We start from the raw sequence: 23,523 nt of genomic DNA, 5'->3' as shown, positions 1-23,523 counted from the left end.
TGAAGTGAAGCTGCATTGGTGGGCACAGCGAGGCCACATTGGTGGGCACAGAGAGACTGCATTGGTGGGCACAGTGAGGCTGGATTTATGGGCACAGTGAGGCTGCAATGAAGTGAAGCTGCATTGGTGGGCACAGTGATTCTGCATTGGTGGGCACAGTGATTCTGCATTGGTGGGCACAGTGAGGCTGCATTGGTGGGCACAGTGAGGCTGCATTGTTGGGCGCAGAGAGGCTGCATTGATGGGCACCATGAAGCCACAATGATGGGCACCGTGAGGCTGCAATGATGGGCACAGAGAGGCTGCATTGATGGGCATCATGAAGCTACAATGATGGGCACAATGAGGCTGCAATGATGAGCACAGAGAGGCTGCATTGATGGGCACCATGAAGCCACAATGATGGGCACCGTGAGGCTGCAATGATGGGCACAGAGAGGCTGCATTGATGGGCATCATGAAGCTACAATGATGGGCACAATGAGGCTGCAATGATGAGCACAGAGAGGCTGCATTGATGGGCACCATGAAGCTACAATGATGGGCATGGTGAGGCTGCAATGATGGGCACAGGGAGGCTGCCTTGATGGGCACAGGGAGGCTGCATTGATGGGTAAAGGGAGGCTGCATTGGTGGGCACAGCGAGGCTGCATTGATGAGCACAGCGAGGCTGCATTGATGGGCACAGCGAGGCTGCATTGATGGGCACGGCGAGACTGCATTGATGGGCAAGGCAAAGCTGCATTGATGAGAACGGCAAGGCTGTATTGATGGGCACAGTGAGGCTGCATTTGATGGGCACTGATGAGACTGCATTGATCTCTTGTATCATGTCTGCAGTCTTTGGCCATCTCTTGTACCATGTCTGCAGTCTCTGACCATCTTTAGTATGATGTCCTCAGTCTCTAACCATCTCCTGTACCATGTCTGCAGCCTCTGACCATCTCTTGTATCATGTTCTCAGTCTCTAGCCATTTCTCGTGTCCTGTCCTCAGTCTCTAACCATCTCATGTATCATGTCCTCAGCCTCTCACCATCTCTTGTATCATGTTCTCAGTCTCTAGCCATTTCTCGTGTCCTGTCCTCAGTCTCTAACCATCTCATGTATCATGTCCTCAGTCTCTAGCCATCTCTTGTATCATGTTCTCAGTCTCTAGCCATCTCTTGTATCATGTCCTCAGTCTCTAGCCATTTCTCGTGTCCTGTCTTCAGTCTCTAAACATCACTTGTATCATGTCCGCAACCTCTGACCATCTCTTGTCTTATATCATGTCTGCAGTCTGAGGGGGAGTCTGGAGAGGAGTTAAGAGTGGATGTGCTGCCAGGATGGGGGTCATAGGAGAAGTCAGATGTGTGGACTGTGGAGAGGAGACTATAAGATAAAACCAGAGCCACCAACCTGGAGCTATCTAACTGAGCCCTGCACAGTGCACCTGAGGGGGAGTCAGTGACAGCGCCGCCAGGCAAGTCTGAGGGGGGGGGGTCACTGATGTAAGGTGTAAGTGAATACAATAATATAAGGGGGCACTGATATCAAGGTTTCCCCCTTATATCAGTAACCCCCAGCCCCTTCTTTCTGCAGAAGGTGGTCTCTGGAAACCATAGTCACGTTCCTGGGGTGCCCCTTGATAATGGACCAATTTTACCACTTTTAACTGGAATTTGCTTATATATATATAGCCCTATGTGCTTTCATATCTGCCTTCTATGTGTATATATAATACACTCTTCAAATGTGCTTTAAAATGCATGGTTTTCCCTTTCATGAACAAGGAAATAATGACGTTATGATGTTGGGCTGGTGTAATAATGCTATGGGGCTGGTATGATATTTTTTCCAGGGCTGGTTTTTATTCCCAGTCCGGCCCTGGAGGTATGGGAGATGGGGCGAAGAAGATGTGATGCTGGGAGGGGGGATTTGAAGTGAAGGGGAGAAGATGTGTACTAGGAGGGGAAATTTTAGGGGAAGAGGATTTGTGCTAGAAGGGGTGAATTTTTTTGGGGGGCATGGGGGGGGGGTCAAACATTTGTGCTGATAGGGGGGATTTCAGCCAGGGGGGGGGGCAGATTTATACTGGGAGGGGGATTTATACTTAGAGGCTACGCATGCAGATTAGTGCTCTGTGATTTTGTGAGGAGAAATTTGCTGACACATATTGCTCATACATCCTGTGGGGGGGATGTTGGCTCTAGATGTCATTGAACTTGAACTCCTGTAATCAGAATCTGGACTGACTTTTAATAGTGAAAAGAATTTTCTTTTATTATTGGGGGGGGGGGGGGGGGGGTGGATTATTGGGTAACCTGCGCTGCACAATCGAGTCCTCCAGCCAAAACGGGAGGATAGGCAATGGTGAGCGCCAGTGACTGATGACATTTCCTGATGTGGGTCTGTCTTTATTCTATGATCCAGTGGGCAGGTCTGTTATAAGCACTTCATGGATGAGACAACAAGCTGTGCGCTATTCTGGTTTGGAATATTTGTTATTGTTTATTACTTGAGCGGAGCTAAATGTGAATGGTCTTCATTCTATGTGAAGACGTTGCTGGGAACGTCATTTCCTCAGACATCAGTCAGTGTATAGTGGAAAGAGTGACAGAGCAGTGCAGGTCTGCCGCAACAAAGGATCCCAGATCATCGTGTAATACCGAGACATCGACTGCTCCATTCATTAGAATGATTGTCAGGAATGATCCCAGTGCTAGTTGTAGAGGAACATCTTCTGTAGAGAACTAAACTGCCCACCCGAGGCGTCTCCTTCTTGGTACTAATGACCACAACAACGCTAATCCCACAGATCCAAGTGCTCTAGGTCGGGGTTGGCCAACTTTCTTGATATAGGGGGCCTCAACTGCAACCCCTGACATCACCATAGGGCCACAGGTATTATTCTGAGAATGTAATGATACAGAAAGCTGTCAGAGACCGCAGCCTCCAACAGGAGAAGGTCAGAGACTGCAGACATAGTACAGGAGATGATCAGAGACTGCAGACATAGTACAGGAGATGATCAGAGACTGCAGACATAGTACAGGAGATGGTCAGAGACTGCAGACATAATACAGGAGATGATCAGAGACTGCAGACATAGTACAGGAGATGTTCAGAGACTACAGACCTAGTACAGGAGATGATCAGAGACTGCAGACCTAGTACAGGAGATGATCAGAGACTGCAGACATAATACAGGAGATGATCAGAGACTACAGACATAGTACAGGAGATGATCAGAGACTACAGACATAGTACAGGAGATGATCAGAGACTGCAGACATAGTACAGGAGATGTTCAGAGACTACAGACATAGTACAGGAGATGATCAGAGACTGCAGACATAGTACAGGAGATGTTCAGAGACTACAGACATAGTACAGGAGATGATCAGAGACTGCAGACCTAGTACAGGAGATGGTCAGAGACTGCAGATATAGTACAGGAGATGGTCAGAGACTGCAGACATAGTACAGGAGATGATCAGAGACTGCAGACATAGTACAGGAGATGGTCAGAGACTGCAGACATAATACAGGAGATGGTCAGAGACTGCAGACATAGTACAAGAAACTGATAAGATCACTGTTACAGCCCCTTTGCAAATGAATGCTTCCACATTTGTCCTCCCTATATCCATTTAATTACGAGAAGCCAGTCCAAAGAATATTTTTCCCTCACTGACCCAAGTAAGCATCTAGCTAAGGAAAGCACAGGCTATAGTCTGAGAGGGCTCTGAGGGCCACACAATAAGTGCTATAGGGCAGCTGTTTGGAGACCAGGGGCCTAGGGTAGACCAATCCTGACCTCCTATACTATGGAGGGGATGATAGAAACGGCTGTACAGGAGATAAAACATGCTGTCCACTTAGATTTCAGTGGAAGAGTTCCACTTTGGAAGGGCAATGTATTATCTTGGTGGGTGGACAGTTGGTGACACGGATATATTAATAAACGCCACAACTCCCATTCTCTCCACAGGCGGCTCCATGTTTGATTGCCGGCATGGACAGAGACATGAACATTGCCAGTCCAAAGTGTATAGAAATCCAAGAACAAAAATCTCATACAGTATACTGCAGCTTACCAATTCTTTTTTATTTATTTTTTTTTGTCACCTGGTGATCCTGCTTGCATAGTTCCTGTCCTAGAGTGACAACACACACCCTACTGTGTCTATGGAGAAATAGTGCAGTCAGTCTAGGTCTGGACTACAGAACCCCCCCATAACATAGAAGGATGGGGTTCTGTATTCCTTAGTGATAGCTGAGGACCAGGGGCGGACTGACAACTCATGGGGGCCCCCAGGCAATAGGAGATTATGGGGCCACACAGTACACACACACACAGTATACAATCACACAGTATACACATACATGTACACACAGTATACACAGACATGTTTCTATTGGCTGAGAAGGTACTGGAGAGGTGGGGCAGCTATAATCTCAGGATTTTTAGACCAAAAGGATGTCGGTAAGGGACATTTCAGAGACAGATGTAAAAAAAAAAACACAGATTTTTACATACTGTCCCTGGTTTTACTGAGGCTGGCAACCCTGATGGGGCCCCCTAGTGGCCCGGGCCCCTCGGGCAGTGCCCGAGTGGCCGAATGGTCAGTCAGCCCCTACTGAGGACATGGTTCCCAGGAGATAAGGCCGCCATTGTGCACATCTGCTCTGTTCATAAACATGTACACTTGGCCAAAACAAAGATACATGTTTATTTCAGTATTCCAGGCAATGATCATGGAGTCAGATATTCCCTCCAACAAAAGTATACACAACTGTTTATTTGTAATGTTACATAGTAGGTGAGGTAGAAAAAAGACACAGGTCCATCAAGTCCAACCTATGTTCATTGGCGACCTGGAATTCATCCGGCCCGTTTTCTTTATAAGCAGAGCTTCTGACACCTTTTAGTGAAGAGATCGATAGATAACACACAGCCAGGTTTTAGCTGTAGCTGTGGACTGATGGAAGTGGTCCGCCCGTTCCATATGGACACAGATGGTGCTTCCTGCATTACTGTCAGTTGTGATGACCCGGACATGATGGAGTCAATAGGTAAATACAGTAATGTGTCATTCATAAATCTCATCCGAACACGAGACTGAAACATTTCCCAGGTGGATTCCGTTCCTTTCACCTGGAAGGATCGTCGTGATCTCATTGTGTATGCTGAGTAGTGGGATATAGGTGCCGAGTATAGGGGAACATCTGATCTAATCTGAACAGGTCTAATGCAATAAGTAAAGGAAACCTGTGCTGAAATTAGGGCTGGGGAAAAAATCGATTTGAATCTTGAATCGAGTTGAGAGGTCAAATCGATTAAAATTTTCAGCAAATCGATTCTTTTTTTTTTTTTTTTCCACCAGGACCGGCACGGAGCTGCGGGCAATAGTTTTTAGGTGAGGCCGCGGCTTCGGCCTAGTCCGCGAGGCCGGACGCCGCAGACTAGGCCGACGCCGCGGCCTCGCCTAAAAACTCCTGCCCGCAGCTCCTCAGGACCGGCGCGGTGTCCATCAAAAAAATAAAATAAACACGATTCGAATAGTGAATCGAGTTTTTTTTTTTTTTTTTTTTTTTTAAATCGCAGCTTTTTTTTTTGGAGAAAATCGCCCAGCTCTACCTGAAATACAGAGGATCCCGGAACTCTCCAAATGAAAATTCTGGTGCTCCAGAAGGTCTGGCTCGCAGTCTCCGCTCTAATTCACCCCAAAGGTGTTCTATCCAGTTGAGGTCAGGACTCTGTGCAGGTCAGTCAAGTTCCTCCACCCCAAACTCGCTCATCCATGTCTTTATGGATCTTGCTTTGTGCACTGGTCCAAATCATTTGGTGGAGGGGGGATTATGGTGTGGGGTTGTTTTTCACGGGTTGGGCTTGGCCCCTTAGTTCCAGTGAAGGGAACTCTTAAGGCGTCAGCATACCAAGACATTTTGGAAAATTTCCAGTGAATGTCCAGTGAAGCCTCCCTTTGTAACTTTATCGAAAATGCCTTATTTACATTTTCATGTGATCCGCCGGAGCTCTTCTTCCCCCGCTCCGAACACTGCAGAGGGAGGGGCCTGCTGATATCAGGAGAGGAAAAGATCTCCAGAGAGTCACGTGAGTGCCCAGCGGCGCTGTAAATAAGGTATTTTCGACAAAAAAGTTACAAAAGGAGACACAGTATTATATAACATTTTTGCAAAATGGATTATATATTTTTACATGGACTTTACTAGAGCTTATTTTCGGGGTAGGTAGTTTTTTTGTTTTGTTTTTTTTATTGCATTTTAGTGTAAATATGAGATCTGAGGTTTTTTGACCCCCAGATCTCCTATTTAAGAGGACCTGTCATGCTCTTTTTCTATTACAAGGGATGTTTACATTCCTTGTAATAGGAATAAAAGTGACACAGTTTTTTTTTTTTTTTTTAGAGAACAGTGTAAAAATAAAAAATAAAAGGTAAAAAAAAAAAAAATAACAAAAAAATTTTTTTTAAACGTGCCCCGTCCCGACGAGCTCACGTGCAGAAGCGAACGCATACGTGAGTAGTGCCCGCATAAGAAAACGGTGTTCAAACCACACATGTGAGGTATCGCCACGATCGGTAGAGCGAGAGCAATAATTCTAGCCCTAGACCTCCTCTGTAACTCAAACCATGCAACCTGTAGAATTTTTTAAAACGTCACCTATGGAGATTTTTAAGGGTAAAAGTTTGCCGCCATTCCACGAGCGGGTGCAATTTTGAAGCGTGACGTGTTGGGTATCAATTTACTCAGCGTATTTCACGTATATAAAAAAAAAATGGGCTAACTTTACTGTTGTCTTATTTTTTAATTCATAAAAGTGTATTTTTTCCATAAAAAAGTGCGCCTGTAAGACCGCTGCGCAAGTGCGGTGTGACAGAAAGTATTGCAACGACCGCCATTTTGTTCTCTAGGATGTTAGAAAAAAAATGTATAATGTTTGGGGGTTCTAACATAATTTTATAGCAAAAAAAAAAACAGTTTTTAACTTGTAAACACCAAATCGCAGAAAGAGGCTCGGTCCTTAAGTGGCTAGAGAGGCAGTCAGTGAGTCCCTTGGATGAGGATGACGGGTTCCCAATAAAATTGTAACCAAAACTGTCCAGTTTTGTATAGTGTTTGAGTAATGACCCCCTACGGGATCTCTTATCATTGTTCTCTTTGTATATAACTCAGCAGGTATAAAGGAACATACACTGACTTGTACAATGATTTTACTATTATCAAAATGGAGCAATGCGCAAAGCCATTTAACCCCCAATCAGAATTCATTTTTTCGGGGATCTTGTGTTCCTTTTAGCATGCCATTTCATTTCATGAAGCTTTCAGAATAAAGAGACAGACACACACAGGGATAGAGATACAGAATATAAAATGTATTTATGTAAAAAACATGCTATGTTACGTTTTGAGAACTGTATTGCAAGGCGGCGGAATATCATACAGGATGTTATAATGAGACATTGTACATTACAGGCTGTTATTCATCTCATACAGAGGACAGACAGAAAAAGGGGGGGGGGAGGAGTGCAAACTGTTTATTGCCCCCCCCCCGTACATTGAAGGGAAGGTTCTTTGGTCCGTATAGGTGCGCTGTGTGATGGAACAGTTGGTGTAATGCTCACTATCCGCATCCGGCGGGCCTTCGGTGAGCATTTAGTATGAGAAAACTGTGCTGTATAACTTCATTTTTATTTCCTAAAGCACCATCCTTGTAGGGGGGGAGGGGGGGGGGGTTATGTACAATGGTAAATAGCTCTGCTCCAAGGAGCTTACAATCTAAACATAGTATAAGGCATACATGATTTATCTATAAGGTTACTGCACATAAAGACATGATGATACATTGCTGTCAGGAGGAGGAGGAGAGTTCAGGAGCCAACGAAGGTGAGAGGAGATAGCTGGGACAGCATGGACCCCGAATTCATTAAAGCATAACACGGGGGGGGGGGGGGGGGGGGCTGATCCAACTATTGGCAGTAGAGGATTCCCCCTCGCTTCCCGTTCTGGTGACTAGAGAGAGGAAGTGAGAGTCGATCTTTCATCCTTCAGTACTCTGGCCAAAGCAAACACCTTGTTTTATAGTTTTATTTTGTTATAAAATGACTAGAAGTGTTACGTTGTATCGAATCGTGACAGGTACTCGTGCCACAATTATGTGATCAGTACTAAGAATCTCAGGACCACTTACCAAATAACGATCAATAATTGTGTAATCTGAGATCACGCTATAAGCACATTTCTGGCCTATTTTGTATATATATATATATATATATATATATATATATATATATATATATAGATATATCTATAGATATCTCTATAGATATATCTATAGATATCTATAGAGATATCTATAGATATATCTATATATATATATATAGATATTTCTAGATATATCTATATATATATAGATATATCTAGATATATCTATATATACGACATGTACATGGGTTGTGGCACGGTGTCGGGCAGATTTCTTTGGTCTGTGTCCTCTGTACTTTGGTCATAGAAGGCGTCTCTGGGTTGTAAGTGAAGGGTCTGTATGTTGAACTTGTGTCTTTTTTCAACCTCACCTAACTATGTAACGTACAATCCCTGAGGAAGATAATGTTTGTATATTGTAGGACAGGGAAATCCCGAGAGGATTCCAATAACTGATCTCCGAGGGATTACAAATCAATCTCTGGATTCTAGTGGAATTCTGTCCACCTTCTTTCTTTTTTTTTTTTTTTCTTTTCTATATACAGTAAAAGCTTGGATTGCAAGCATATTTAGTTCCGGAAACATGCTTGTAATCCAAAGCACTTGTATATCAAATAGACATGTGCACTGACCAAAAAAAACTTGTTCGTTTTCATTTCATTCGTTTTTTTTTTGCTTTTTTTGGAAATTCGACAAAAAAACAAACAATATTTTTTACTTTTTGCTATAATAAATATCCCCCAAAGTTTAAAAAAAAAAAAAAAAATTTCTTCATCAGTTTAGGCCAATATTTATTCTTCTTCATATTTTTGGTTAAAAAAAAATTGCAATAAGTATATATCGATTGGTTTGTGCAAAAGTTATAGCGTCTGCACACTATGGGAAAGATTTATGGCATTTTTAATTATTGTTATATATTTTTTTACTAGTAATGGTGGGGATTTGCGATTTTTAGTGGGACTGCAACATTGCGACGGACAGAACGGACACTTTTGACCCTTTTTTGGGACCATTGGCATTTATACAGCGATCAGCGCTATAAAAATGCACTGATTACTGTGTCACTGGCAGGGAAGGGGTTAACACTAGGGAGCGATCAAGGGGTTAAATGTGTTCCCTCAGTGTAATCTAACTGTAGGGGGGATGGGAGTGACTAGGAGAGGAGCCATATCGTTTTTCCTACTTAGAAGGAAGAAACTATATGGCTCCTCTCCTTTGACAGCACAGGGATTTGTCTGTTTACACACACAAACCCCTGTGTTTGCGCTCGTGCACGCGATCGCGCGTCAGCCACGTGCATCGGGTCCCCCGCCGCCGGCGGCACGCACGCACCCTCTGGTGGCCGAAAACAGGTAGGACGTACCCATACGGGATTTCGCCCAGGAGTGCCATTGTGCCACATTATATCTGCGTGACACGGTCGGCAAGTGCTTAATGGCTGTGAATAAACAATGCAACACTTCGGACAGTGTTGACATGTTTCAGGCACAGGGAGCAGTATAAGGGTGCTCTGGGCAGGCTAAGGGGACAGGGAAAGGCTTCAGCAGAAGGTGGTGACCCCAGAAGCCATGGAGACCCCCTCTCCCCCCGGCTGTACAGTGTGGTAGGTGGCTGTGTAAACCACAAAACCAACAGAAATGTGAAGTCCATATATTTTGTCTGATAATGTAATTTCACTTTAAAGAGGAAGTTTAGGCTGGGTTCACACTTTTTTGCGCATGCAGCTCACAGTAGGGTATCCGGTATGCCCATTCACTGTTTCAGGTCCAATTTCAGCCCAAATTTTTGGCCAAAGGCCAAAAGACGCACAGGACTCCTGTGCAATTCGCACTGGAGATATGTGAACCATAGAGAGATGGTCAAAATCTCCTGCTATTGCTAATTGGACGTGGGGGGAATCCGCATCCAATTCGCAATTCCAATTCGCAATAGTGTGAACCCAGCCTCAGTCTGGGCACAAAAATGTAAAAGTCAGCAGCTACAAATCCTGCTGACTTTTAATAAAAGGACAGTTGCCAGTCCAGGGATCGATCGCTGTCCTCACCCTGGATAGTTCTTCACTAGGCTTTGGCGCTGGCATCCTAACTGTGGGCAGCCGGCTATGCTGCTTCCGGCTTCACAAGCCGGCTGCCCACTGTGCATCAGCGAGCCGCGCTGTGCTTTTGTGAATGGTCCCGCAGTCTTCTGGGACCTGTGACGTGTCCCAGAAGACTGTGGAGAGGGAGGGGGAAAGGAAAACTTCAACTCGGATCACCAAGGCGATCCCCAGCGGAAGTGGGAGCGGGTACCTGTCAAAAACAAGGTACCTACGCCCGCCCCAAAATAAATAACAAAACAAATATGGGAGGGGAGGAGGACTTAAAGCAGAACTTCCCCTTTTGGGTGGAAGTGTATACACTAGAGGTGAAGGATAATAGTAGTGTTGCCCATGGTGGCCAATGACTAGTCTTTATCCTCTACCCTGAACATGTGACAGCTGTTTCCTGAGGGGAAGACTGGCCATTGTGGGAAGAGTACCTGTCATCTCTTTTAGGTGTCACAATGGCTGCAGCACATAGAAAGGCGGCCCATCTGTCTGGCAGAGAGCAGCGCACACACGGCATTCCTGAGGTCGCCTGCACCGTACGGTATTACGTAGATGGAAAATAGACGAGGGTCTGCGCAGGCTGCGGACAATGGCGATGTGAGATTCTTTGGTACAATGGCAGGAAGGCACGCTGGTGAAAACAGTCACATTGTTGAGGAAAAAACAGCTTCCTCGTGTGCAGACATGTCTGCCGTCCAGGCAGAGTGAGAACATCTCTCTCCCTAGGTAAACACATTAAGGCCTCGCTGACAGCGGAGGGCGCACAGCCCAGTCAGCCTCCCGCCACCGCTAAAGAGGCCCTCCGCTACTGGAATGTCAGAGAATCCTTCTCCGAGGACAATGCAGTCAGATGTATCATCAATGATCTCTGAGCTCTGTCCATTATGAATCTCGTATATCTTAAGCCTCGTACACACGATGAGAATATCGGACAAATGATGCTTTAGTCTCATATGGAAAACAAAGAAGTTACTAAAATTACGAAAATTTTCGTACGACGGAATACGACTTTGGAAGTGATGTCATGTATTGTATAGTAATATATTCTTTTATTTCCAGGCATGTGTGGTCTTGCTCTTCCCGATTTTTTTTTTTTTCTTTTTTTTCAAACGAATTACTGTACTGATTAAACGAAAATTGTTCGTTCTGCTATTGTCCGAGAAAAATGTTTGCGTGTGTCCCTTCGGATAATTTCGGATGGATTGTCGTGATTGGCTCCCATACTAACAAGCAGTATTATTGTACGACCGCTTCGAAAGTGGTATTTTTCATCCGATATTCCGATCGCGTGTACTAGGCCTAAAGCCAGCCAAACGTTACAATTGGGCTTTGTAACGACTATCTGATTGGGTCTAAAGCAGGAGTCTCAAACTGGCGGCCCTCCAGCTGTTGTGAAACTACAAGCCCCATGAGGCATTGCAAGGCTGACAGTTACAAACATGACTCCCACAGGCAGAGGCATGATGGGACTAGGGTTACCACCTCATCCCTTTAAACCCGAACACATAATAATTACACAGGTTCTGTGGCTGATTAAGGTGGTATTTAAACTCACTTGGTGCCTTATCTGCATTAAATTAGCACCAGAACCTGTGTAATTCATAGGTGATTGGGTTTAAAGGGATTAGGTGGCAACCCTAACCCAGACTGGAGTGCTGGTGAGTGTTTTGGATGGAGATAAGAAGGAATGTCTATATAGCTGAGCATTATGTTTGCCACCTCATCCCTTTAAACCCTAACGCATACTAATTACACAGGTTCTGTGGCTGATTAAAGTGGTAATTAAACTCACTTGGTGCCTTATCTGCATTTAATTAGCATCAGAACCTGTGTAATTCAAAGGTTTTCAGGTTTAAAGGGATGAGGTGGCAACTCTACTGAGGATCCATCAGATTTCTATGTAGATTATGCAGTGAGGCCTCCATGTCCTTCCTGTTTCTGGAATCTGACGCATTTTGGGTTGGTGGTAATTGCTCTCCTGTAACAATATAATTATATTGCAGGGTGGGGTGGAATTATGGGTATTAGCAGCTGTGTGTAATGGTCAGCTCTGTAAACGCTCAGCCGTCAGATCCCCTCACAGCACATGCAATTTGATGGGGGGAAGAGAGCAGATCAGAATGGGGTCAGCATGCACACGTCTCCTTCCAAGCAGATTCTATAGACCAGCCATGGAATTCACTCACATTCCAGCCAATGAGAGATAACTCACTTCATTCCTCGGAGTCTAGTCTCATAGGGGTTCATTTCCTAAAACTGGAGCGTGCAAAATCTGGTGCAGCCAATCAGCTGATCAGCTTCCAGGTTTTATTGTCCTCTCTTAATTGAGCAAGCTGAAGCTACAATGCACAGCTGCATTAGGTTTTGCACTCTCCAGTTTTAGTAAATCAACCCCATAGAACCCACCAGTACAGAGGGAGTTGCAGGAGGTCCTCCACCTGTATTCTACATATATATATATATATATATATATATATATATATATATATATATATATATATATATATATATATATATATATATATATATATATATATATAATTACAGAACACAGCGCCTCCAATGGGCTGTCCAGGTTAGAAGACTCTCCCTAGAATTCATAAAGACTGCAGACCGACTTTGCAAAAGTGTCTCCAATGCTAAGGCCTGGTTCAGAGCTATGAATTTTTTAGCGTGTTTTCAGTTTTGCAGAAACACACTACAGTCCATTTAAAGTGGAAGTAAACCCATCCATTTACCAGTTTCAAAAAATGGTTTCATTTCCAGAACGTGCCGGAAATGTAACACTCCCATTGGTTGTGCTCTCAACCAAACTGTCAAACCAATCCAATGGCTGGTGTCATAACTGAGCACATGTGCAAGCATCATGGCAGCTGTAGATTAAACAGAGGCAAAGATGGCAGCTTCCTTGGGGGGGGGGGTTACTTACACTTTAACATGGTTTCCTATGGATGTGGTTCTCATCTGTGCATTTTATGGAAAGGGCCAGGGAATTTTTTTCTGGTTTTTGGTTCCATAGACTTTAATGGATCAAAAACGTGTATTGAAAAATGCAAAATGCACCTGGAATATGCAAACTGCAACCTGCATAAGTGTGAATCAGGCCTTTAAAGTGGTGCAGAATGTGCCAAATTCATGCACCCGTCTAGAACTTGGACTTGAATTTGGCTCACACTGCGCCACTTTTAGAATGCACACGAGACACTTTAGCAAAATCTGCCTGCGCCATTTTCTCCCTCTGCACACCAAAAGAGAGTTTGTATCTTATGAAAGTGGAGCTAATTAAGACCAAGTGTCAGCATTTTATTTTGAATTTGGTGCATTCTTTGCGTCACAATGTAAGAGTGGCGCATTGTAGGACTACCTGAATTTGGTGCACAAGTCGCTGTCAGAACCAAAAGTGTCGCAAATATGTCATGAATCTCTCACAATCCATTAAAAAGAGGGATTAAAGTGTTACTAAAGCTAAATAAGTTTTTTTTTACCCTAATGCATTCCTTGTATTAAGGTAAAAAATGTTTTCTTGCTCTTCATCCTCCCCCCATCCTTGTGTGAAGGGAAAAGAGTTTCAGCACTGTTATTGGCTGCAACACTTCTCCCCTCTCTCCCTCTTCACACAGGGACTTGAACAGCAGCAGGAGTCATTGGCTTCTGCTGCTGTCAATCAAATGCAGTAAGGAGGAAGTGGGCGCTGCTGTTATGTCCTGTTGTGTGTGGACACACAAAGAAGAGGAGGAGCCAAGATCAGATGCGGGGGACCCGAGAAGAGGAGGATCGGGGCTGCTCTGTGCAATACCATTACACAGAGCAGGTGAGTATTACATGTTTGTTATTTAAAAAAATAATTATTTGACTTTAGTAACACTTCAGGGCCCTTTCACACTGGCGGCCTGATCAGGTCCGCCTGTCAGTTTTTTAGGCGGACCCTCCATTCACTCCTATGTAGCGGTGGATGTTAGCAGTAACATGTCCGTTGACACCCGCAGCTATCCTAATCCAGATGGATGGTGGTCCTATATTCCATCCGTCTGGTGGATTGGATAAAAATGGAAATTTGGTCAGTTTTCATCCGATCTTCCCATAGAGGAGAGCGGGACTGTGTCCATCTCCACTCTGCACAGCAGATCAGGGAAGGACCTGTCACCTGCCTGCTCAGTGGGGATCAGAGGAGCAAGGGGAGCCCGTTAGGCGAAGGCACCCATGTGAAAGGGGCCTTACTGCCAGAAAAGGGGTGCAGCAGCTTTATTGAGTTCCCCTCTCTATGTTTTTAGTAAATGTATGAGAAATGAGAAATTGAGAAATTCTCCCACTGCAAACACTATATAGGGCAGTCGTAGTCCAGAGAGGTGAATGGTGACACGTCTACTGAGACGACAGTTTGGCTCTAATGGTTTCCGCTAATATTGGGGAAGCCGTGGCTTGGTGGGAATGGCTGTTCAGGTGATGGTGATTGGAGTAGGACCCTCTGGGTGGTCATATTGATGGTCTGTGGAAGCTCTCTCTGTGTGGCCGGTGACAATGAACTGTCACTCTCATATGAAGGGTAGAATACGGCAGTGAGAAACTTCTCTTCAGCTCGGGACAGGTCAGAGTTTACGGCATGTCAGGTTGGCTATTACAGATGAAAGGTGGGGCAATGGCTTGTTCTATATCCTCCACTAAACCAAATAGGAGGTGAATGGTCAATCAATCAGGCATGTGTAGTGTTAGAACCATGTCTCTGATTGGTCACTTATGAACATAACAGAACTTTATATAGATAAGGCTCCTTAGCTGGGGAATAGGGTGCAACGAAGGCTCTGCCCTAGTGATAAAGCGGTCCCTGGGACCTCCAATAAACTCTTATTTAAAGCATTATATACCACAGAAATATACAAAGGCCAGTTCTATATATATTTATAAAACAAGCAAAATTAGTTAAATTCATATCATTCTAAACATTTTGATTAGACACAATAAATAACATATTCTGCATTAAATATTTACAGTTGCTGTCAGAAGATCTCTTTGAGACCTCTAGATAGAATTTAAAACAGGGATTGTGGGGGATGAGGCCTTTATATGGGGGAGCACTGGGGCTGTACATAGACAGAGTATTGGTAAGGTCTGGGGGGGGGGGCACCAGGCCTGCTCTGAAGAATCCCTGTTTTAAATGCCACAAATGTGCTATACAAAAGACAATAGAAATATATGTATATAATATTTTTTAAGTAAAATATACGGATCTGATTGTCTTCTACTGACGCATTGTAGGATATTACCTGGGTATACGGTAAAGGCAGGTAAGGTGCTGTATAGGGGAGTGGTGTATATTATTAGATAACAGGAAAGAACCGCACTAAGGTATTAAGGCATAGTGCGGCCACCGCTGGAGATCTATAATCTCTCACAACAAGCGAAGGAATGTGGAATGTTCTTTGACTACTAATCAGTACAGGGTGGACAATCAGGGGGTTGAATGCGCCAAGCTGTCCACCTCTGATAGAGCAAGCATGGCACATCTGTGTCCAGAAAGCAAGGAAGATTTGCGTTGAGTGTCCTAAGCCAGCGATGGTGAATATTCAGCGTATACTTGCGTTTTCTAGCACTTCCCATGTGAAGTGGCGATTGTTCTGGCTCTCAGAAGTTTCAGATCATCCGTCAACGTTCAAAGGAGACGGCTGATGTATGGCGAATGTATGGATTTCCCTTGTTGGCCTCAGCCGGTGAAATACATTTATTATGACAGGACAATGGTTCTTACAACTTTTGATGTTTACAGAAGCGCAATGTGTGGCGGAGTTGCAGAGGAAACAGAAGGTGGTGTGAAGGGTCTCGCAGGTCGAGGAGGAAGCCGTTCAATAAAAAGATGTCTGCCAGGTCCTCTTCTTCTATGTTTGATTTCTAGCAGGGAAGCCAGAAAACTCCTTCCTGATAATTTCATTCACTGCCGAGAAAAGAGAGCAGAAAATTACAATTAATCCACATAAAGTAAACACGGAGAGATCTGGAGGAGAAAAGGAAATGGAGGCAGGATTTTGTATTTATGTTCAACATGAGAATGGCTTTCCGCCTGCTGTCAGAGCTCTATGAACTCTACAGTGATCAATTCATTCCATTTCCTACCCATAAAACGTACGTGAGAGCCGAGCTGCCCATCATATTGATGCCCTGCTTTCAGGAAAGTCAGAAATACAACATTTTGTCTGGAAAGGTACGGAAGAAGAAAATGGGGAAATAACAGAGGTTTCTGCCCCATTATAATGTTGTAGGTGCCACAATAACTAAGCAGATAAACCTGTTTCCGGTCTCTCTGCACCACCCAGGGCCAGTCTCTGTTTCAGAGTAAAAAAGAAATAAGCACAGGATCTGCTCCTAATTCACCAAGGGAATGCAGCATTAACGTGATACTAAAGTCTCGTTTTTTTGTTTAAAAAAATAACACACATGTTATACTTAACTGTTCTGTGTAATGGTTTTGAACAGAGCAGCCCCGATCCTCCTCTATTCAGGTCCCTCTTTGGCACTCCTGGCCCCTCCCTCCTGCCCCCACAGCAAGCAACTTGCTATGGGGGCACCCGAGCCGCAGCTCCATGTGTCCATTCAGTCCATTCAGCCCCACCCCCTCTCTCTCCTCATTGGCTCACTGACTCTGACAGCAGCAGAAGCCAATGGAGTCCCGGACAGCCAAGTCTCTTGTGCAACATTGCTGGATTGACATGTTGCTCAGGTAAGTATTGGGGGGGGCTGCTGCACCCTGTGTGGCCTTCTGCCTTTATAACCACTTTAAAAGATCACCACCAAATCAGGAGTGGCATACATGATGGGAACTATCAGCAGACGGCTCACATCCCTCTGTCTGCACGTGCAGTGATTACACTACACAAGCAGAGCCTACAGAGTTTAGTGGTTGTAACGGCAGAAGATTTTTTTTATCTCTAGGTTTTTCACCTTCATGCATTCTATGCATGAAGGTGAAAAACCTCCTGTGATGCAGCAACCCCCCCAGAGCCCCCCTTTTACTTACCTGAACCTGGTCTTTCCAGCGTCGGGGGCGAGCACACCAGCTCCAGCTGGTTTCTCTGGTCCTGATTAGATAGATTGATAGCAGCGCAGCCATTGGCTCCCGCTGCTGTCAATCAAAGTCAATGACATGGGAGTCGAGGGGCGGGGCCGAGTCCTGCTGTCTGTGTCAATTGACGCAGCAGCAGGACACGGGAGCGTGCCCGCATGAGTTCACCGAGGGAGAGCGGCTCTCCAACGGGGCAGTCGAGAAGAGGAGGAGCCAGGAAAGGGGAGGGCCACGGCTTTGTGTCTGAATGGACACGGGAAGCCGTGGCTCGGCTCGGGTGCCCCCATAGCAAGCTGCTTGCTGTGGGGGCACTCAACAGGAGGGAGGAGCCTGGAGCGCCGAAGAGGGACCTGAGAAGAGGAGGATCCGGGCTGCTTTGTGCAAAACCAACTGTACAGTGCAGGTAAGTATGACGTGTTTGTTATTTTTAACTAAAAAAAACAAGACTTTACTATCACTTTAACATCCCTCGTCCTCACGCCCGCATTCAGATGAGCAGGAGGGTGGGGACGGGCAAAGGTTTCCAGAGCATAGAGGTCCAACTGAACTGTTCTGTGCTGTGTCTGTTATGGACATAGAACAGGGAGCAGATCACTCCTAATTAAAAAAGGGACTTGCACCCCTTTAGTTAATTAGAAGCAGCATCTGCACCATCTGTTCAGCTTATAAGAATGGTGCAGGCATACAGCCTACACCACTCTGTTAATTCCCTGATTTAATGTCTCTAGGTGCAGCAGTGAAGTATTTAAAGTAACAGGTTTGTCAGTGTCTGCATTCAATACGATGTTATTCTACAAAATTTCCTTCCACTTGTAGCCATAGAGAAGAATTATGTGCAATGTGCAGAGCCAGCCAGATATTTGAAGGCAAAATCCACCTTTTGGACCATGTTCCTTATGTTACACCCATATTTACTGTATAACATCATGAAGTATGGTAGCTTAGACCATCCCTAAAAAACAAAACACCGTTCACCCCTTGTCAGAATCATGAGGTGTTTGTTGTTCCCTAATTCTGTTGTTTTTTGTTTTTTTTTTAACACAGTGCAGCTCTGCCTACACAGCCACATCATCCATTTATGGAGATTTGTAATTCAAAGTCCCATCATTGTTAGCCAGCACTTCCTCCAGCTCCATAACAGAAGTATACCTCCCAACTTTTATGAGATGGAAATGAGGGACACCTATCAGCAAGAGTATGCAGGCATAGGGCACGCCCCCTGTCACGCCCCCTTAAAGGAGAATTGTACAAAAAAACAAGATTGGTTAAACCCACAAGTGCTTTTTGTTTTACCACTACTATTCCTTTATATTGGCTTGTGGAATTTACAAATGCAGCAATTTAGAAATCAGATGAAAGGTTTAGCGCTGGGAAACACTTTTTGATAAATAAAAAGTGCATTTTATATACAACTATATAGATCAGACCAGAATGAGAGATAAATGAGGGGGAAAGAGGGACAGAGGGAGATTGCTCCAAATCAGGGACAGTCCCTCGAAATCGGGGACAGTTGGGAGGTACGCCAGAAGGTCCATCTAAGGTACTGGGGGTAAACCATGCTGGAGTCTGTGCGTTACACCCGCCAAACACTGATCATGGCTGCAATGCTCTGCAGGCCTCAACGCAAAAAGCACGATTTTTATTTTATCAATGTTGGTGCATTTACATTTTTTTTGCGGTGGACTATGCCTTACATAGAGTATAAAAAAGAAACTGGTATGAACTGGTATGCACTTTACCGAGCTATAACTGGAATTCCAATATTACAGTAAAGCTCATTAATATGAGGTGCAAGGGGGTTGTTGGTTGCTCATAATGACGAATGTGTCTTGCTTTCATTTTCTCACCTCTTCTAGAAAGCCGAGAATAGATTTGTAATGAATTCAGACTTTATAGTTTAGCCCGGTTTAGTTTAGTACCTGTATTATCATCATACAGGAAGTCCTTAGATCTCTGTGTCACCGGCAGTGCAGAGAGAAATGAAGACACCATATACAGAATGGCACATGTAGGGCCCGGGGGGGGGGGGGGGGGGGCAGGAGGGGCAGCTGCCCTGGACACTGTGGTATTATGTGAGGTGGGGAGGGGAATTTGTGTTGGGAGGTGGAAATTGGGGGGGGGGGTTGTCAGTGGTAAGAATTGTTCTAGGAGGAGGGGTAATTCGGGTAGATGTGCTAGGAGTAGTGATTTGGGGGGATTTGTGTTTGGAGGGGGGATGGGTGAAGAGGATTTGTGCTAGGAGGGGGATTTGGGGAGTTTATGCTAGAAAAGGTAATATGGTGGGGGGGGGTTGTGTTAAGATCGGAATTTTTTTGAGGGGGGGATTTGTGCTCGGAGGGGAAATTTGATTCGGTGCAGGTCCGAATCACATGCGATCTCTGAGATCGCAGCAGTGTGAACCCAGGCTTAAAGTGTAAGTAAACCCCCCCCTATCGTTTTCAGCCAAGGAAGCTGCCATCTTTGCATCTGTTTAATCTACAACTGCTATGATGCTGCACATGTGATCAGTTTAGACACCAGCCATTGGATGGTTTGACAGTTTGGTTGAGAGCACAACCAATGGGAGTGTTACATTTCCGGCACGCGCAGGAAATTAAACTGTTTTATTAATGGGTTTACTTCCGTTTTAAGTGGGGTACACATGAATTAAAATTCTGCCGGAAGGCTTTAGGAGGGGGGTGTACTATAAGTGTAGTTCTGTCAGGACATGACAGTGTACTCCGACAGACATGGCACTATTGATGCCTCTCACTGTATTTTATATATATATAGTTCTCAGTATGTTCAGGTCTACCGATACAGATAATCCATCCCGTGTCATATGTAAATCACCGCTGATAAAAGTAGATGATTTATCAAACGGTCGGTTCTTTTCTAACAGCGCACATCTATAATTAGACTCTGTGGTTGACATATTACTTCCTAAATTGAATACCCAGGAAGTGAGAGGAGTATTAGGTGGAAACAATGAGAGTCTGAATATAGTAACAGGTAGAAGAAGTGGGCACTGTGGGAGGGTAACATCCTCTGAGAACGACAAGAATGGTGTCACATAAACATCACATCTCTGGTCACCGTCCCAGACGCTCGTATATAAGAAGCGGAATCGGTAAAATAAAGGAGAGGAAACTAATAAAACATCTGTATTCCTGTAGGCGTGAGATCTAATAAGAGATATTTCTTGTTTTCTACTAAGTATCGTCACCAGACCTTTAAATGTCTTTTCTAATACAATGTATCAGCAGTATTGCTAATCAATCGTGACAAAAATATTAATGCTACCTTGCAAATAAATCAGAATGGTGTGAATAAAGCTCGAGTCATGGACAATTCCCACTCAATGAGCCAATATTCAAGCCATTGGTGGCCTTGTCAGCTGACTAAATAATTGAAGGAGCCCGATGCAAAATTTGTGACTGAACAGTGACTGCATCTGATAGGGTGCCCAGATTTTCTGACATCCACAGGTGACAGGTATCTGAAGACAACAGTCGGAAGGGGGGTTCCTCCATACATGCTGTGTGGACTGATTATTATAAGCCAGGAACTGGTGCCAAGCCCTGTCATACCTTATTCACTACACTGGACCTACAAAGGGTCCAGGCCTCCATCGTCAGGGTGGGCATATCCCCAAAAGAGTCACCAGGAACTCGTGCCAAGCTAGAGAGGAACCCTGTCACACCTTATTCACTACGCTGGACCTACAAAGGGTCCAGGCCTCCACCACCAGGGTGGGCAAACCCCCAAAGGGGCCACCAGGAACCGGTGCCAAGCTACAGGGAAACCCTGTCATACCTTATTCACTACAGTGGACCTTCTAAGGTTCCAGGCTTCCATCGTCACAGTGGGTACACCCCCAAAAGTGTCTTCAGGAACCAGTGCCAAGCTACAGGGAAACCCTGTCATACCTTATTCACTATGCTGGACCTACAAAGGGTCCAGGCTTCCATCGTCAGGGTGGGCATACCCCAAAAGCGGTCACCAGGAACCGGTGCCAAGCTACAGGCAAACCCTGTCATAACTTATTCACTACAGTGGACCTTCTAAGGTTCCAGGATTCCATCGTCAGAGTGGGTACAGCCCCAAAGGGGTCTTCAGGAACCAGTGCCACGCTACAGGGAAAACCTGTCATACTTTATTCACTATGCTGGAATTACAAAGGGTCCAGGCTTCAATCGTCAGGGTCGGCATACCTCCAAAGGGGTCACCAGGAACCAGTGCCAAGCTACAGGGAAACCCTGTCATACCTTATTCACTATGCTGGACCTACTAAGGGTCCAGGCTTCATTCATCAGGGTGGGCATACCCCCAAAGGGGTCTTTAGGGTCGGGGAACACCAGGAACGGAACATGGCTTTTGACCTGTATAGTAACCTGTGACTAACTAGACATTTTGCACTTCATGCCAAGGTGAATGTCTAACGCAGGATACAGTGCTTGAGGCAAACATTACAAGCTGTCCCTGCACAGTGGGGTCTGAGTAAAGTCCCCAAAGGTGTACACTGATCTGAAAACTGCTAGTTAGCCCGGGGCAATGAGCAGTTAGATCTTGATACTTCACCAGAAGGCTACAGATCATCATAATGACACTAGCAAAACAAATGGAGTGGACAGGGTTATATGGGTGTACTTTAGGGATGGACCTAGCAAGTTTTTTTTGCCAGTGACCAGTCACCAGAATACAAGTCCCGTGTCCTGTACTGGACGATTAAGATAAGATGATTGTCACTTGATCTGACCAATTTGTCCTGTAAAGTCTCAGTGAGTCTGTACAATGCCCATACTGGGCAAAGTAAAGGCTTCACTCTGCTGCATAGGGCCCTGGTGCCCAACCTGCAGCACTTTGGTACTTGTTCTATGGCCCTTGGACCCCAGCAGTCTGCAGTGGGAGCATTGATGTATTAAGAAGTGAAAGCAGTAATGTCTACTAGTCTCATGTAACAGTCTCTGACCACCATTTCCTCTAGTGTGTGTTCTCTGACAGCCCTCTCTATTATTACATATTCTGAAGATTATATATGTCAGGGGCCGCGTTGAAGATCCATATATCTTGTAGGTTGACAACCACTGGTATACATGAGGCATAAAACACATTTACTTCCCTTCCACTCGCTCATCTGACAATCATTTCAATGCCGGTTCACCTGGCAAATCCCCAGTACATTTGGGTATGGAGTAATGTGCCAAACTCCTGGTGCCTTGTGTGACTAATCGCCAAGTTTGTGCACTCTCATGTGCAATGCACACAGCTGCAGCACGTTGCTCTAGCATTTATGGGGTCATATCGCCTCCTCACTGCCTGTCAAACACTGTGTTTGGATCGCTTTTCAGAGGCACGACAGTTTAGCTCTACACAGGGCCATCTTTAATATTGATTGGACCCTGGGCAAACACTTTCCTGGGCCCTCCCGAATCCACTTATCATATATTTGAGGGCAGTGCAGGCTCAAGGGGAAGTTGCCTTGGGCCCAACAACAATGACTGGGCCTGGGGCAGCTGCCCCTTTTTCCCTGTGTTAAAGATGGCCCTGACAGGGCCATCTTTAATATTGATTGGACCCCGGGCAAAAACTTTCTTGGGCCCTCCCGAATCCACTTATCAACTATTTGTGGGCAGTGCAGGCTCAAGGGGAAGTTGCCTTGGGCCCAACAACAATGACTGAACCTGGGGCAGCTGCCCCTTTTTCCATGTGTTAAAGACGGCCCTGACAGGGCCATTTTTAATATTGTTCAGACCCTGGGCAAAAACTTTCTTGGGCCCTCCCGAATCCACTTATCAACTATTTGTGGGCAGTGCAGGCTAAAGGGGAAGTTGCCTTGGGCCCCACAACAATGGCTGGGCCTGGGGCAGCTGCCCCTTTTGCCCTGTGCTAAATACAGCCCTGGCTCTACATCTAGCCTAATGTTTTCAAACCTGGGCACAATTCCTTCTTAAAAAATATATATTTTGTAGAGAACAATCTTTGTTTAGAATAACTTTGCTTGTAAACAAGTCAATCAGAGTTTATATTTTAATTCTTGAACTACAATAACAACAAGGGATGGAAAGCTCTTGCTGGCCAGAGATATGAAGCTCCACGAGGACACCAATAAATAATTTTCACGTGTAATCTAATGGCTCTGGCAGGATATGGCATTGTTGGTAGTAGGACTTTGTTTTATGTTTGCTTATTACC

The 23,523-nt window shown here is 45.0% G+C and overlaps 1 protein-coding gene across 1 annotated transcript in view; it reads right to left on the bottom strand.

Annotated features, from left to right (window-relative positions):
• Positions 1-7,362: 7,362 nt before the first annotated feature.
• Positions 7,363-23,523, bottom strand: part of NFATC2 (nuclear factor of activated T cells 2) — a gene marked incomplete in the record, with an annotated part of 153,617 nt that continues 137,456 nt past the window's right edge. The window contains 1 exon segment of the mRNA XM_073607254.1: positions 7,363-16,224. Coding sequence (XP_073463355.1) covers positions 16,169-16,224 — 56 coding nt within the window.

Source organism: Aquarana catesbeiana, linkage group LG12 (genome assembly GCF_042186555.1).
Source record: "Aquarana catesbeiana isolate 2022-GZ linkage group LG12, ASM4218655v1, whole genome shotgun sequence".
Lineage (NCBI taxonomy): Eukaryota > Metazoa > Chordata > Amphibia > Anura > Ranidae > Aquarana > Aquarana catesbeiana.
Note: the sequence above shows the minus strand (reverse complement) of the source record. Positions and strands in the feature narration are given on the sequence as shown.